This window comes from Nuphar pumila, chromosome 6 (genome assembly GCF_984573655.1).
Source record: "Nuphar pumila chromosome 6, dmNupPumi1.hap1.1, whole genome shotgun sequence".
NCBI lineage: Eukaryota > Viridiplantae > Streptophyta > Magnoliopsida > Nymphaeales > Nymphaeaceae > Nuphar > Nuphar pumila.
This window is the reverse complement of record NC_143254.1, coordinates 112,952,441-112,969,620: the sequence shown is the minus strand read 5'-3', so window position 1 is coordinate 112,969,620 and position 17,180 is coordinate 112,952,441. Positions and strand designations below refer to the sequence as shown.

At 35.5% G+C, this 17,180-nt stretch overlaps 1 protein-coding gene across 2 annotated transcripts in view; it reads right to left on the bottom strand.

Annotated features, from left to right (window-relative positions):
- Nucleotides 1-10,125: 10,125 nt before the first annotated feature.
- LOC149835753 (uncharacterized) overlaps nt 10,126-17,180 on the bottom strand; it is a 62,487-nt gene continuing 55,432 nt past the window's right edge. For both annotated transcript variants that reach the window (XM_090008732.1, XM_090008733.1), the window contains 2 exons: nt 11,233-11,344; nt 10,126-10,500 (listed from right to left, as the gene is read on the bottom strand). In XM_090008732.1, the coding sequence (XP_089864858.1) occupies nt 11,270-11,344 (75 nt within the window). In that variant the 3' untranslated portion in view covers nt 10,126-10,500; nt 11,233-11,269. The remainder of the gene's footprint in view (nt 10,501-11,232; nt 11,345-17,180) is intronic.

The window sequence follows — 17,180 nt, the reverse complement described above, 5'->3', positions numbered from 1 at the left end:
AAACCCTTCTAGTATTTTGGTTTTTGAATTCCAAAATTGAGATAGAAGCATGTTCTGCAAACAAGAACAAGCGCAAATGCATCTTTTCTATCTGTTCTATGCTATTTTTCATCTACATACACTAAAAAAGAGAATAGAGATAAATCAGGACATTAGCTTTTCAACACCACCAAGATGACCTTGATCTGATAAACGATTGGGGAGAAACGTCATCTGGTCCAATCTGCATAACATGCTTCTATTTAGGTTTTGGATCTCAAAAAAGGAAACCATAGGGGTTTTTTTTATTCTAACTCAAAACAAGAAAGTTATAGGCCTATATCTTATCTTTTCAACAACTATAGAAATATTGTTTTTCGAAATCAGAGCGAAGAGATACAGACATGAGAATAGATACTATTATACAAAAAATATATATGCGATTTTTGCATATACTTTTTGTGATTTTCTCTTAAATACATATGGAGTTCCTCTTATATATGTGGTTTTCTCCTAAATATATGCAATTTCCTCCTATATATATGTGATTTTTCTCTTAAATATGTTATTTTTCTCCTAAATATATGTGATTTTCTCTTAAATATATGTGATTTTTCTCCTAAACATATGATTTTCTCTTAAATATATGCGATTTTTCTCCTAAACATGCAAATTTTGCATATATTTTATGTAATTTTTTCTTATATATATATATATATATATATATATATATATATATATATATATATATATATAGTTCCTCCTATATATGTGATTTTCTTCGTAAATATGCAATTTTCATATATAGTTATTATGATTTTTTTTAATTATATATGATTTTCTCTTAAATATATGCAATTTTCTTCTAAATATATGTGAAGTTCCTCCTATATATATGATTTTTTGTTCATGAAAACCATATATATTTAAAAAGAAAGTCACATATTTAAGTAAAAATTGATATAATAGGAAAAAATTACATATATTTAAGAGAAAAATTGCATATATATGAGAAAAATTAATCATATATATTTAGGAAAAAATTGCATGTTTAGGAGGAAATGACATATATTTAAAAGAAAAATTACATATATAAGAGAAAATCACATATATTTAGAAAAAAATCGTATATATAAGAGAAAATTACATACATTTAGGAGAAAATTGCATATATAGGAGGAACAACACATATATTTAAGAGGAAATCGTAGAAAATATATGTGAAATCACATATATTTTTTCTACAAAGTAGTGTTTATTCTCAAGTCTGTATTTCTCCACTCTAACATTGAAAACCTGTGTTTTTATAGTCGTTGAAAAGCTGAGACATATGCCTATAACTTTTTTGTTTTATAATGGTAGAGTCGAAAACCCCATTAGGGTTCCTATTTTTGAGCTCCAAAACTAGAATAAAAGCATATTTTGCATACTGGAACAACTGAACAATGTATCTTCTAGAGAACGTTTCTCTCCAACCGCTCATTAGATTAAGGTGATATTGGTGGCATTGAAAAGCTAATGTTTTAATCTATCTTTGTCTTTTTTTTTTCTCAATATTTAGTGCATGTAGCTGAAAAATAGTATAGAATAGAAAGAAAATGCGGAGTTATGCATGTTATAGTCTGCAGAGCATGCTTCTATTTCGATTTTGAAATGTAGAAATAGGAACCCTGTAGGGGTTTTCAGTTTTAACTCAAAACAAAAAGTTACAGGGCTATGTCTCAGCTTTACAATGACTATAAAAATGTAAGTTTTTGACATCGGACCAAAGAGATATAAATATGAGAACAATGATTGTTTTGCAAAAAACAATCACATATTTGAGAGAAAAATTGCATATATTTAGGAAATCTCATATGCGAAGGATAAAAATGTCTTTTAAAAATCAAATATTTATGATTTTGGACATGAGGAGAATAGCAAAAATTATAGGGCATTTTAGAAAATGCATTATATTTGTCCTACAATACAATCATTTTTAAAAAAAGCACTAGGCTCTTCTCCACAATGCTATCTCTGAACCATCGTTTGGCATTGCTAGCTTTCTATTCTAAATGATTTTAACTCACATGTTGAGATTCAAATAGCCAGTGGAGATAAGCTCAGCTTATGGTGGGACATCAAGTGTGGAGATGAAGCACTTGCAATCTAATTTTCATCTACCTTCCATATCACAAAATTCAAAAAATATTCGATGAAGGATTGTAGAACAGGTGATGGCACTTGGATAGTTCAGTTCAAGAGGGCACTAAATAGTTTTGAATGGCTACAATGAGGCTAGCTGCTTCTGACTCTATATGCCCAACTTCAGTCCTCTTGCAAGCCTGACTTTGTCTTTTGAAAGTGTTGTAACAAGGGAGCATTTTTTGTCGCTTCCTTTGTGTGGGCATTCAACTATATTGGCTGCAACCCTTTTTCATAAAGCTCTATTTAGAGTTTTAATTTGTCACCATGCACCAAAACTTTTGTTTGGCTGGTTTCTTTGTAAAAGATTAACACCCAAAATCAAACAAAGTCCAAGGGGTACAACTTGCTAGCAAATGCTACCTTTATGAAGCTGCTGAAGAATCAACTATCCATATGTTATTGCATTGCCCCAGAATTCCTTTGGCTACTTGCTACCAATCCCCCCTTTCTACTCTATACACTTGAGAATCTAGGGAGACATTCACGCAACAATTCAATGGCCACAACAAGATTTGCAATGGGTCAGGAACCTTAGGTTTGGTATTCGATTAGTTTCTTCTTTCTTATGTATATTGATATCCCCCTCTTATTTTCTTCTCCTTTATCCCTTTCTCCCCCCTTTATTATCCTCTCTTTATGGGTAACTGCTCATCACCCATGAATAAATTTTTTATTATTCTTTCAAAAGAAAAAAACAGAATTATAGCTAAATCAAAAGATTTTGCACAAAGGGATCCTATTTTTAGAATACACGAGCCATTAGATTTAGATAACAATCTGAGTGCACATGTTAAGTTCCCATACTTTATACTCCTCAACTCACTATGCCCATCATCTTTATTTAGACATTATGATACAAATATTACAAGGCATGGGGATTATTCAATTTTCAAAATACAAAATCTACTTGTCCACCTATTACAAGGAAATTTTTTCCTCATGTAATCTCATTAGCTACTAGTTGTGTAATACCTAAAAAATTTGTTTAATTTAATTTTAAAATTTGAGCAAAATTTAGGTTAAATTCAAGCAAAATTTAAGAGGTTAAATTAAATTTGGACCCTAGTTAGATTTAAAATTGGTCGTAGATCTAGTAGGAGATCCAAATTAGCAATTTTGAATTTGGTTTGGATTAAAAAATGCATTTTTCAAAATGGACCGACATCCATTTAGGTTCTTGTTAAACTTGGATTGGATACATAAACAGATTTAGAAATATTGATCAGACTGTATTTTGGACCCAATCCAGAGTCACTTTAGGATGCCACTTGAACCATATGGGGCCCAGTGGGGCACCACGTGTCAATGTGGTGACCCACAAGGGGTGTGAAGGTGGCTAGGGGTGTAGTGATCTTTTACACCATCTCTATGCCAAGTGGCAAGTCCATAATGTGTAGAGGTTTTTCAAGTGGGTCTCATAACATTTGAAATTTGTAATAATTATCTAAATAAAAATAATTAAATTTTTTAGTAAAATAGTAAAGTTACTAGAATTTGGTAACTCAATCTTTTACCGAGTAGGTAAATGGAACTCAAATAAATTAATTAATTAATTTAAATAGAAGATTCTAGAAGAGGGTGGGACACCCCTTTAGTGGATCTCACATGGTAAATGAGGTCAGTTACTTATTTAACTACGTTAGTGTGGGTTAGAAAACAATAAAAAAGAGGAAAATAGGTGGGTCGACCCCTAGTGAGTCCTATATGGATAAAGATGAGAGATGGTTTGAGAAAACACATCTTCCCCATTTTGGGGATTTGGCTGGGCACCCCTCTTCAGTGGGCCCCACCAAAGGGACAAGGAGGTGGTTTGAGAAACCACCTCTCCACGAAAAGGGGAGATACCCCCCAAATGTCTCCCTTATCTCTCCCCTAATCTCTCTAACTCTCCTCTTATCTCTCTATCCCCCTTATCTCTCATAGCTCTCTCTCTTTCCCTCTTGTTATCTCCCTCAACATAGAGGAGGTGTGAAACCATTAAAGTTGCATGATTTAAAGCTTTAGCAATTGGCGATGAAGGTGTGAGAACCTATACACGCACATACGTAATATGGTTTTCTTATAGTGACAGTGGGGATTCAATGCATAAATCATGCATTTTTCATGGTAGGTTCGATCGGATCTAAGATTGGATCAAATCAACATCCTTTCTAGAGATTTTTGAAGGATTGGAATTTGAATTTTTATAAAAATAAAGCTAGATTTTATAGTACTTGGTTACAGTTTCTTTTAAGGTTTGGCAAAAATGCGAGTTGTGTTAAAACCTATTATTTTCTATTAAACTTACATTATTTGGATTATGTTTTGGCATACCTTATGATTCATCTGATGATTTGAAATATGTTAAGGTGTTTTTATGGGTTTTGACTTGATTAGGTTGCATGAGTGCATGTAGTTTGTTTTAGAGGTGTGTTTTTCCATGATCTCAATATAAATGAGCATATAGAATCATGCTTAGGGTTGATTTTACTGAAAACATGAATATTGGATGTTTGAGTATAGTTTTCTTAATGATTTTTATGTGTTTTATGATGTTGAGCATGAAATATGTTAATTTTGCAATGTGCTTGCTTGTTGTCTTGTACAAAAGTGGTTTTTCTATCCAACCAGAGTCGGTAGAAAAATCACAAAAATTAGAAACAGTGTTCGACGACTATAAAAATTTATAGAAATCTCCCAGATACGTAGGAGAGATCCCATAAAAAATAGGAATCAATTTGGTATTCGAAAGTGGCCCAAACAAATGTTGCAACAAGCAGCAGATTTGTTGTCTTATGTGCAGGACGTGTTTAAGTAGACTTTATGAAAAAAAATCATAAAATCAGGTTTATCGTATGAGTCTGATTTTTAGAGAAATTTTACTTAACTCATCAATGGATCAAATAAAAATAGAACAAAAATTTTATGCCTTACATGTGAGGCCCATAAGCTACCCCAATTTGGGTGAGTTTCTGGATTTTGCAAAAATCCAGAATCTTTACGGTGCCCGGACAAGGTTCAATGCATAAAATCTAGAAAATCATAGGTAAGGAGTTTTTCAACAAAATTTAATTCATTAAAAATATGTTGAGTAGGGCAATCATATAAAAATATGTTTGATAGATTTTATTTGTAGGATTATGATCTATTTAATAATTATTTTAAAAACTTGGGTTCTAACCTGTATTGTCAAAACAGAAAAACACACTACAGTCTGAAATTTACTACGGATAGTTGGGATGGAAGTTTTTTGAGCTTTCACTTGGAGATAGAAGTTGACATCCCCTGTTATGTCCTGAATTTTTGTTGGGCTTGTGTGAGCTCTATAGATGAGTGTTATGTGTGTTTTGACAAATATATTGCTTGAATGTTAGTGTGTTTTGGCTAGTGAACCATGTTCTAAATTATATGTTTTTGCTTATACTTAAGTAAAGTTTAGCTTGCATGTTCTTATTGGTTGGATTATGATGTAAAATTTATATCTATGTGACATGTAACTATTTTGTTTTTAGTTATGCATGATTGCATGTTTGGTCCACATAATAGCTTATAGAGTTTAGGCGCGTAAATGAATTGTGTGGGTGCAATGCATAAATGAGTTGGTTGCATAAGTGTGTGGTTCATGTTATGTGGGTTTAGATTTTATGCACTATGATGTGTGAGTCAGAGAGTATGTTAGTGTAGTAAGCCATGAAATGGATGCACACATAGGCTCACAACTAAGCCAGGTCAAGGGTGCATCTGGTAATTGAAAAGGCTAAACATACTCATCACACACATATGAGCCTTAAAGAGGCAGAACTTAGGGTTGCCCAGAAGCAGATGCAGAGGTGTGACCTATGAGATATTCAAATGGGCTATCTTAATGAGCTAATGGTACCTTAGAAAGGATGCAGAGGTATTGAGCTCAGGCTTAGTGAGGCATCATAATGGGTTCCTCTATTGAAACCTAGGGCTTAGAAGCCTAGTGCTTAAAACACCGAGTTTAGAAATGAGCCCAATGTCATAAATATCTAGTAGCCCATTTTAATCCAGTTTTACCTTGGAGGGGGTAGGGGTACACATGATCAATTGACCATATTGTGTTTTTCGGAAAGCAAAAGCATCTCCTGGTTCGTAGTCATCGGTTGTAAGGAACCGAGCTACCAAAGAAGCTTAGGTAGATAGTCCTTCACTCTGTATAGTAAGAATCAAGATTTCGCATAGACCACTATAAGGTTCTCACGGCTATAGGTCGCTCCAAAGGATAATTTAGACTCTTTGTATCCTTGAAAAAATAATATACACATATAAATACACACCTCTTGTGATAGATGAGTTAAAGTAAAGCCATAAGAATGTATCCCCGGATAAAGAAAGAAGAACAATGTAATAATGTGTTTGGGCGGTTCACAATATTATGTTCCTATTTGGTCTTAATATGAATTTAATGCATATCTGTTGAGTCTACATGCATTGATTATCTCACTTCACATAATTGATTTTTGTGATTTTGATTACTAATCTCTTACTGGTGAGTAAGAGAGGTTTGTGAATGCCGGTATGTCAATTACGATTCTAGATATTATAATCTTGATCTGCACATTATTATGCCATGTGATAATTTATGTTATGAGTGCTTTGATTTCATGTAAAAAGAGCAAAACTTATGGTTGATTTCTTTTTATGTTTATGAATTGTAATAACTCTACTGTCATTCAATGGCCTTACACATATTACTCGAAGGTAACCAATGAGGCTGGCTTGTAAGGATGGGAGACTTAGGGCTGCACCTCTGATTGATTATGTGACTAGTTCAAGATTTGAAATGCCTTTAATTAGAGGCATAATTTGATTAAATTGATTCTAGTCTCGCATGTGTGAGTTTGAGTTTGTAACCCTTACAATCCTTAAAATATGTTTTCAAATTAGTCTTCTGATGCATTCTAAAACAAGTGTTTTACAAAAAAAAATTCATATGTTTTTTCCATTTAAAAATTAGGGCGTTACAAGTTGTATTAGTCTACACAAAATCCATAGGCATATTATCCATGTTACATAGCCAAGAATCTGAATAAAATTGCATATAACAAACCATAGCAAACCTAAGGTAGTCAAATATCCAGGGTGCTTTCCTTTAGGGGCGTAATATACAAGAGAGTAATCTTCTAGTGCATGAATTGTTGGATTCCATAATCTCTAGTCGAGTACCCTCTCCATGCCTTAAGCCGGACCTTGCTAAGGCACATGACAGCGTTGGGTTTTTTGATTGAATGGATAGAAAAGGTGATGTTATGTGTGTCTACGCCGACCTTCTAATCAATGGATCTCCTTGATAATTTTTTCACAGCTTAAGGGGCATCAGACAAGGTGATCCTATGTCACCCCGCCTTATAGTTATGGAATGCCTTGCCCAGAGAATCCTATATGTGCCTGAATTTGAGAAGCTGTGATCCCCGAGGCTTGCTTGGGGCGGCCCCTCTATTCATGCTCTCTTCTTTGCTGATGATGCGTTTAGAGCTACAACCAGTATCATCATGGCTTACCACAATATATTCAAGGAGTTGGAGGAGCAAGCAGGTATGAGGGTGAATTCCTCTGAGTCCCAACTCATTTTATTGAATGTGTCAGAATCAGATCTCCTAACTATACTAGGTTGGTTCTTAGGCATACTGCCAATCACCTACCTTGGCCTCCCCTCTTTTATGGAAAACTCATAACCGAAATGTGTCGTGCCCTTATTTTGACAGTGTTCAACGGGTTCGTATTCCTTTGGCAAATCGCTGCCCACTTTGCTGCTTGGATTTGGAGAGTAACCAGCACATACTTATATAACTCTTGCTCGATCACATCAAATGTATGGGCTTTCATCATTAAACAATTTGGGTATATATAGTCGATGGCCAACAGGGTTTGTGCGTAGTGAACAGTGATGGAATACAGTCAAGCTCCGGGAGGAATGGATCCAAACCTGCCGGAAGGTCACCTTCACTAAGGTTATCTGACCACAAACAAAGCCTTTCATGATGGTGCGGGGTCGCTCCCTCCAGCGGGATCAGAAAATGTTGTATTGAAGTTTTGATCGGTTAATAAGATGGTAATTTCCCCCGCGCATTCCACCTCTGATCTGACTCAAAAGAGTTGATTGGTTCACCTACTTAGAGAGTTCTTCTACGGACTGAAGTGGAGCCAGGATCAAGAAGCCAAATTGCGAGCTTGGTGCAGGTTTGGGTTTGTTCCAAGCGACTGGCGCCATAGGGATACACAGGCTGAATTGCAGTTAGTTACCAACTGTGACTCAAGGAATGCCAGAGTAGCATTTGTGTTACTCAGGATTAATGGAGAGATCATCCTAACCGATCATATTAGTAGCTCTTCCGGCATACTCATTGTAGAAAATCAGATTTGGGTGCATGTGTTGGTGGATATGGAGCACTCTCAGATATCTATTGTGAGCAATAATCAGAGTTGGATTGTTTTTATCAAGGCTGTTCCAGATGGGACTAGGACAACTCCTACTGGAGGGGAACATCTATGCTATTGGCTTCAGTCCTCTTCTTTTCCACGGTGCTTTCCCTGCCTGGGAATCTGCTCCGTTCTTGACCGTAGAGCGGACATGGTTGACCAGCAAATTTGGGCTGGGGAAAACTTCCCGGTTGAACCTGAACTTTACTCATTTCTTTTGGTTGTATTAGTAGGTTCCATCCATGTACATTTTGTTGGCTGCTCCTGATTTATGCACCATGTATTTTGGCTTGTATAGTTCAATAAAATGGTAAGGGCCTTTTCCCCATATTTCCCGGAGGGAAAACAAATTTGTAGAGATCCAATAAATAACAAAAAAACAGATGAAAATCCTTAGAAATTTCCAGGAGGAAAGGTCGGGAAGAAAAACCCTAAATCTAATCAAATTTGATATGTTCAGCTCATCATGCCCAACCCTAAGCCTTGGTTGGTGACAACGTAAAGACTTTGTCAACCAAGTTGAGTCAAAGATTGTTTTCACTGGGTCTCCAAATGACTTGATCTGAGTCCATCCATCGGCCATGCTTGTTTCTAGCTTCCGAATTCAATGAGTTGAATCATAAGCAGATCCACAATAATGTCAAACAAAGAACATATCTAATTTCACATATCTGTGTGCCCTTGTCACTCTATGAAAATTAGTTTGATTATGGTTATTCTTCTCAAAGCAGAAAATGGATCAATGATGAAATTTAGGAGGGAACAAAGCCTGGATCTGTCAAAACCCAAGTTATTGCCTATTGTGTGGTTTTTGGAGAACTAGGCTTACGAAAACCTAGTTTCATCATTGTTTAGATTGTCAAAAACCTGTAAACATAGTTTTTTTAAGTTTTGGGTTGCCAAAACTCGAACAATAAAATAAAAAAGAAAAAAAGCATGGTCCATCTCAAAAAACAAAAAGAAGCATGGTCAGTTTGGGCTAATCATTGGCTAGAAAATGCCCAGGACAGTACCGTCCTTGTCAAACACAACCCAGGCCATTTTCTGGTCCCTGGCTAGTGAATAAAAGCCAAAAGTAACTTTTTGAAAAAAAAAAATTTATAGCCATTTTCTAACTAATGACTGACCAAAATGGCCTTATGCAATGCCTTTTTAAAGAAAATGAAAAAACACATTTTCAACCAATCAGTCATTTTCTGACAAAGAGAATATCAGCCTGATCATTCATTTTCCGACCAGTGACTGATTGGAAAATGGCCGACTTCTATATGATGATGGTCGGAGGGGGTGGCAAGGGGTTTGAGAGACTAACTGATTTCCCCTTAAAAAACTGGGGGAGACCAGTTTTTCCAAAACTAATTTCCAAACCAAATTCAGTTACAACAAACTGAGCTTGATGTGGTCTAAACATACCAAACCCAGTTATGATCCATAATTGGGTTTTAAGAAATAAACCAGGTTCCTAACCTGATTTAGCGCATCATCCAAATGCACCCTTAAAAATGTAGCACACAATTCCTGCTCTCAACATGCAGATCAAAGAGCAAACTGTTCCACTATATGATTGATAATCCGAACTATGGGATTAAGACTCGTGCTCATCACGGGACTCAACATTGTCATAAGCCCAATCAGGCCTTGTTTATCTTTACATCCCCATCGTTACACTGAAACTAAGAACACCAATCAATGAAGAAGGAAAAAAAAGTACCCATGTTATTTTTTCTTCATACATGAATTATTTTCGACATCTTACATTCAATATAAGATTGAGCATCAACATGTGCTACAAATATATAACATGAACACGCTCCAGGGAAAAAAAACACAGATCAACTCAAATAGTATGCTCGCAGTAACTAGCCTGCTTACATGTGCCCTTGTCAAGATAGCGCTTATGTCAACTGGTACCTGGCCACGGAAGATGAAAACTTAATTTTAGGGACAAGGACTTTGATGATAAAAAATTATAACCAATTTCAACATTAAACAGAAAAAAGTCCCTTATAGCAGCTTCTGACCTTTCTACTGATTTAGACTGAACTTTTTCTATCTGGAGAACTAAAAAAGTTATTAACTACATACAGTTGGATTCTCTATCCTCAATAAGAAACTTTAAGCAGATTTACTTGTTTTCATCTAATTTATTTTGACAAAATTAATTTATGTTCATCAAAGAGATCTTATAGATCTCTCTCTCTCTCTCTCTCTCTCTCTCTCTCTCTCTCTCTGCACAAAGAAACAAAGGCATGTAAAAGTATTCCAACCTCCATATTCAAACTGAATCACTTCAATTCTAGATTCTTGGAAAGCATTAACCCAGATTATGCCTATAACCTATTCACAACATTGATGAATTACGTTCAGATAGCAACAGTAAAGGATCAGTGTGTGAGGGAAGACTCTGCAGATAGTTCCTTGCAGAGAATCCTTTCACAGAACTGAAGTCCAACGTGATGATTTTCTGAAAATTTGGAGGTAGCATAGAAACGAGAGCACACTAAACTTGCAGAAAGTGGTCTATTGTTCTAGTCACCCTGCATGGGACACAGAAAAGCCACTATTTTTGGTGAAATTGTGGCTTTTCTATGGGATGCAAATGCACTTGAAAGGATAGCAGCCGATGCTTATGTTGGAACAAACCTCATCCCACAAACTGGAAGCCAGTCAGAATTGAAGATTAAGCCACGGCCAGTTTTTCACATAATGATTTGTATGCTGCACTGCAATGCTTGAATTTTTCCTCTGCAACAACCTGTTCCATTATCAGGTCAGTAGGAAATCCTACTAGAAATTATACATGTTTCAAAAGCTACAGTAAAGTCAGCTGACTAGGTTTTTCCATGTCCAGGTAGCAAAGTCACAAATATGTGGTCCAAGCCTATCTAGCAAGTGGTTAATTAAAACGAGGCCATACACCATGGTGTCCCTGCTTCTATTTTCTTTTTCAATAAAAATAAGTTTACATGACGCCACCAAAGATTGAACAAAAAGGTGAAAAGTTAAGATGTAATTTTTATACCAATTTGTTTTTGTTATACAAGACGGGCCATAGCCAGATAGGATCCAGACCATGTTCATTCAATTAGTGACCAAATCATCTGAGTCAATCAGATCACCATGAACTAGATTTGAGAGATCAAGATCTATATTTTACCAATGACAGTGTAGATCAAGATTGACTATTTGAAAAGAAAGTCAAATATCGAATCATGCTCTCGACAAGAACAGTAATCAGACATCAATCTGTAAAAAAAAGACGCAAGATAAACAGTGTGTGTGAGAGAGAGAGAACCTCATATCAAATAAATAAGAGCAATTGCAGAATTTTTTATATGACCTTTGGAAGGAATCAGACAGTTACACCATAAATTAACTCTAGGCTTCTTGTTACAATAAGCACAATATGGCACAAACAGATTGATTCAAAGAGTAACAAAATCAGAACACTTAAAACCCTTCTTAATGACAATTTTGGACACTTAAAACCTCTCACTCACTCTCTCTCTCCAATATGACGATGTTTGCACTCAGCCACTCCATTCTGAGTTGAAGTCCAGCGACAACATTTGATGCAGTATGTTATATTATTATGGAGGTATTTGATGAAGTCAATGGAGAGGTATTCTCCACCACTATCGCTATGAAAAGCAACCAGTTCGCAAGTAAATTCGGTTTCCACACAAGGCTTGAATGTCTTGAAGGTAAGAAAAGCTTGGACCTTTCCCTTGAAGAAAAAGATTCAAGCATAACGACTGTAATCATAGAAAAAAATAACATAGTATTTTGATTTGGACAAGGACATAACTGAAGCTATATCCCAAACATTGGACAGCACTAATTCAAAAGGAGAAGAAACGCGCTTCTTTGAATTTACAAATGGCTACTCCCGACTCTTATAAATATGATAGTTTCAACAAAAGAGAGTAAATCATGCTTAGTTCTTAAGGGAATAAAACTTTTATTCCATACATCATATAAGAAACCAATATTGCAATGTTTTAATCTACAGGGACAAAGATCATGGCTAATCAATGCATGTCCACTTTGTGTAAAGATCCTTTACAACAAAAGATGAAGAGAAAAAAGATGTGAGAATCAATTTGGTCAATCAACTGGGACATAAAAATAAGATTACACTTTATAATTGGAACAAGAATACAAATATGCAATTTAACGACTCCAAAACCAGCAGGAATCAAGGTTGTCCCTATATAAGTAATGGCACCGGTTTTCCCATCACAATGACTATATTTCTTTTACCATGATAAGGAATAAAATGAACCATCTTGGATCAACAGTGACGTGTTGAGCTGCCCCATAGTCCACATACCTAAGTCACATGGATACAGCTGCGGATACAGCTATACAACAATTTATGTAACAAGATGGGAAATGGGAGGCAAAATAGAGTATCCATGTGACCAAATGCTTAATAAAGAAGGAGATGTGCCTTGTGAAGTGGAAGCAGAACTCTGTTGCAGACCCGGTTGACAGGCTTTTAAAACTCATAGTGTCAAAAACCTGCAAACTGGTCCTAGATGACGCATAGGTATGAAAGAACAAATCTGACTTTTTTCACTATGTTAAGGATAGGATTCTTTTGGTTATGATATGAACCTGGGTTTAGCCAGGGAGATGACTTTGTGATTTATCTCGAGAGATCTTATAAGAATATATGTTCGTATATTTTGTTCATGAGAATCAGATGTTAATATGAGACTCAGATTTATTTAAGGAACAAGGATTGTGTATTGGCTATGATTGAGCCATTTGAGGGCCTTTTTAGGCTACATGCTCGTGCCTTATTATTGAGATACTAATTGTGAAATCCATCGATACGGTGATTTATAATGCTGATGATTTATATGTGCATTTTTGTTGTGTGATTGAATGTACATGGTGAACATGTTTTAAACAAATATGTGCACACTAAGAATTTTGCATAAGCTGCATATATCCCTTGAAATGCTTATGTAGTCAGTTGGGAACCACTGAGGCCATGTAGGCCAGGAGCATGTGTTGCTTCAAAAGTTTTTATGCATTGCAAAATTTGTATATGGAATTATTGGCTTCTCAAAATTATTGCATTGTTAAAATATAACGGATCAGGGCTTGAGTTGGGTTTTACATGTTGATTTGCAAAACGGTTCTTGTATTAAGAACTTGACATTGTTTAAAAAGATAAAAGAGACCAAACAGTGTAATTAATTCTTTCTAAATGTCCCTTCCACAATGTGAGAATATTAAATGGCAGTTTTGGAAAAGCTATGAGGATACTAAAACTCTATGTGTGATTGTAACGGATCAGGGCTTGAGTTGGGTTTTACATGTTGATTTGCAAAACGGTTCTTGTATTAAGAACTTGACATTGTTTAAAAAGATAAAAGAGACCAAACAGTGTAATTAATTTTTTCTAAATGTCCCTTCCACAATGTGAGAATATTAAATGGCAGTTTTAAAAAAGCTATGAGAATACTAAAACTCTATGGATGCTGATTTTCCTGATGTCCCGACATTAGATGTTAATTTCTAATGTTCCGATGGATGGTCCTGATTCCTGATATTGGTCGAGAAACAAGTGTGGAACTCAGTAATAAATTACAAATTGTGTTAAAGCTACAACTGAGAACCTAACTTACACTTCGAGAATTGTTGTGCCTGTTTTGAGTATCCACGGGTAATGAAAAGTGGAATTACAATTGTAAAAATTTAATAGGGAGATGCATACAAAAAAAACTCTAATAATAACTTAATAAGTTATTCATGCATTTTTATTGTTCTGCATTAGTTCATGCATTCATACTTATTTTGTCTCGTATGAAATTTGTTATTGCATGGTAAATTAATTATGAAATTGTTGTTGTTATATTCCTCTGAATTTATGCATGAATTTGGTTTATACTCTTTTTTTTCTATTTGGATTTTTAGAGGAATTCATACAAAGAACTCTGGTTCTTACCCTGTATTTCAAAAATATTTTTCAGGACCGGGAGCTCAATGATGGGGTGACTGCTACATGGAGCCTGCAATTTTACGTAACATGTTCTGATGTTCTTGACAGAGTGGCTCTATGTTACAGACGATTTATTTATTTCTGGTTTTTATGACATTCATTTTATTGGTTAATAAAGTTGATTATTTCTTTGTTTATTCAATGCACTATCTCTTGTGGTTTGGTAATTATTAAATTTATGAGACTCCGGATGCTTGGGTTTGGTTTTCGCAATTGTTTTAAAAAAAAATCACTTTTCACGAGGATAAGTTGGGGTCATTACAATCTGGGTGATACTGGACCGACTGACAAAGAGCGCGCATTTTTTGCGAATCAAGGTGAGTCATAGCTTGGAGAGCTTGGCAGACTAGTACATCGATGAGATCGTCAGATTGTTAAAACCCCTACAAAATCGAGAAAGGAAGAGGAGAGGGAGAGAGAGAGAAAGAGAGAGAGCTCGAATTTTCTTTTCTCTATTGGGAATCGGCAACCACTATTCTTTCTTAGCGGCTGCACTAAACATCATTAAGTTAAATAGGTTTTACAAGACTTTTACATAGACAAAACTGCCCTCTGTTAGTAATGTGTATTACATTATATACACGTGAACCATATGGATCCTCTATTGGATCCATATCCGATCCGATCCATGTTCTAATACCCTCCCTTAAGTTGTGCATGAGAGTGAACCATGTGCAACTTGTTCTTCAAGTACCAAAAATGGTTACTTGTGAGACCTTTTATGAACATATCGACAACTTGGTCTTCTGAAGACACATAAATCGGTTCAATCTCTTTGTCCGCTACCTTTTGTCTGATGAAATGTTGATCAATCTCAATATGCTTGGTCCGACTGTGATGGACGGGATTGAATGCAATTTGTATAGCACTTCTATTATCACACATGAGAGTTGAACTTGAGATACTCTCTCCCATCTCTGTAAGTAGATGTCTAATCCAGGTCACTTCTGCTGTGGTAGCTGCCATAGATCTATATTCTGCCTCTGTGCTAGATCTTGCCACAGCTTTCTGTTTTCTACTACTCGATGAGATAAGATTGCTTCCAATAAAAACACAGTATCCTGAAACAGACCTCCTCTCATCTGGGTCTCCTGCCCAGTCTGCATCAGTATAGGCCAATATGTCATGTTTCGGTGCTATCCATGAAGATTGTACATAAGTGAGTCCATCACCTACCGTGCCTTTTAGATAGCGAAGAATACGTTTGACGACATCCATGTGACCGGTCTTTGGTTCATGCATGAACTGAGATACTTGATTTACAGAATATACAATGTCTGGTCTAGTAAAGGTAAGGTACTGTAACATGCCCACTAAACTGCGATACTTGCTTGCATTAGGATATAACTCACCATCACATATACTGAGTTTTTGATTGACAACATGTTAAAATGTAAACTGCAATATATATATATATATATATATATTATTTAATATTATTATATTTTCTTTTATTATTTTCTTTTTCTATTTTTTTATTTTCTTTTTTAGCATCTAGTTCAATAGAAACTAGATATTTTGATCCAGTCAAGTTCCTGTTGGAACTTGACTGTGCCTGTTGGAACTTGACTGTGCAAGTAGCTGTTGGACTGTAGTCCAACAGCTATAATAAATGTTGTTGGACTATAGTCCAACAGCTATAATAATAAATGTTGTTGGACTGTAGTCCAACAGCTATATTAAGAGACGTTGGAATCCAACGTCTCTTTTTGGAGAGCCCAAAATGAGCTCTCCTCTCTCTCCCATTGTTTTGTATATATAGGGGTGAACCCCTTCAATGTATACAACCATGCTTCTTAAGCATTTTGTTCATGAATAAAGTATTATTTATTTTTCAAGTGTTCTTCCCTTTATACCCTTTCAAGGGTCATGCTTGTAGTGTCTCCAATAGACACTTGTTTGTGAGTTATTTGTGCATTTGTTGAAGACCACCATTTCATTACATGGTATCAGAGCTACGAAATCCTTAGATCTTGAAGTGCTTCCGCCTCGATTTCCGTGCCACATTTACAAAAGGTGTTTCATCACCTTGTTCTTGGCTCAAGAAGATTTGTTTGAAGAAAGGCGAACTTGTGCTACAAAAAAAATTGGTTTTGTATCCTCTCTTATTCCTTTGTCTACTCTTTTTCTTTTCTTTTTATTTTTCTCTCTCTCTCCTCCTATTTATTCCTCTCTTACCCTTGTAAAAGATGGATGACAATGATAAGATCACCATCATTCCTATGAAGCTAAATGATACTAACTATGTAATGTGGGCTTCGATTATGAAGCACCACATTTGGGGAAAAGGTTTATGGGGTATAGTGGATGGTTCCGATTTGGAACCTAAACTATCTCTTACCAAGAAAGAGGGTGATAAAGAGGTTTCTCTAACGGAAGAAGAGAAGAGTAAGGCGTTAGCCACTTATGAAAAGAAATGGAAAGAATGGAGGATAGGGCATGCAAAAATTATGTCATGGCTCATCAATAGCATAGACATTAAAAAATGCTCTAGTCTAGCTAAGTTTGAGCATGCCGATAAGGCTTGGGAATACCTCAAAAACATGTATTCCCTTAAAGATATTGCACATGTATG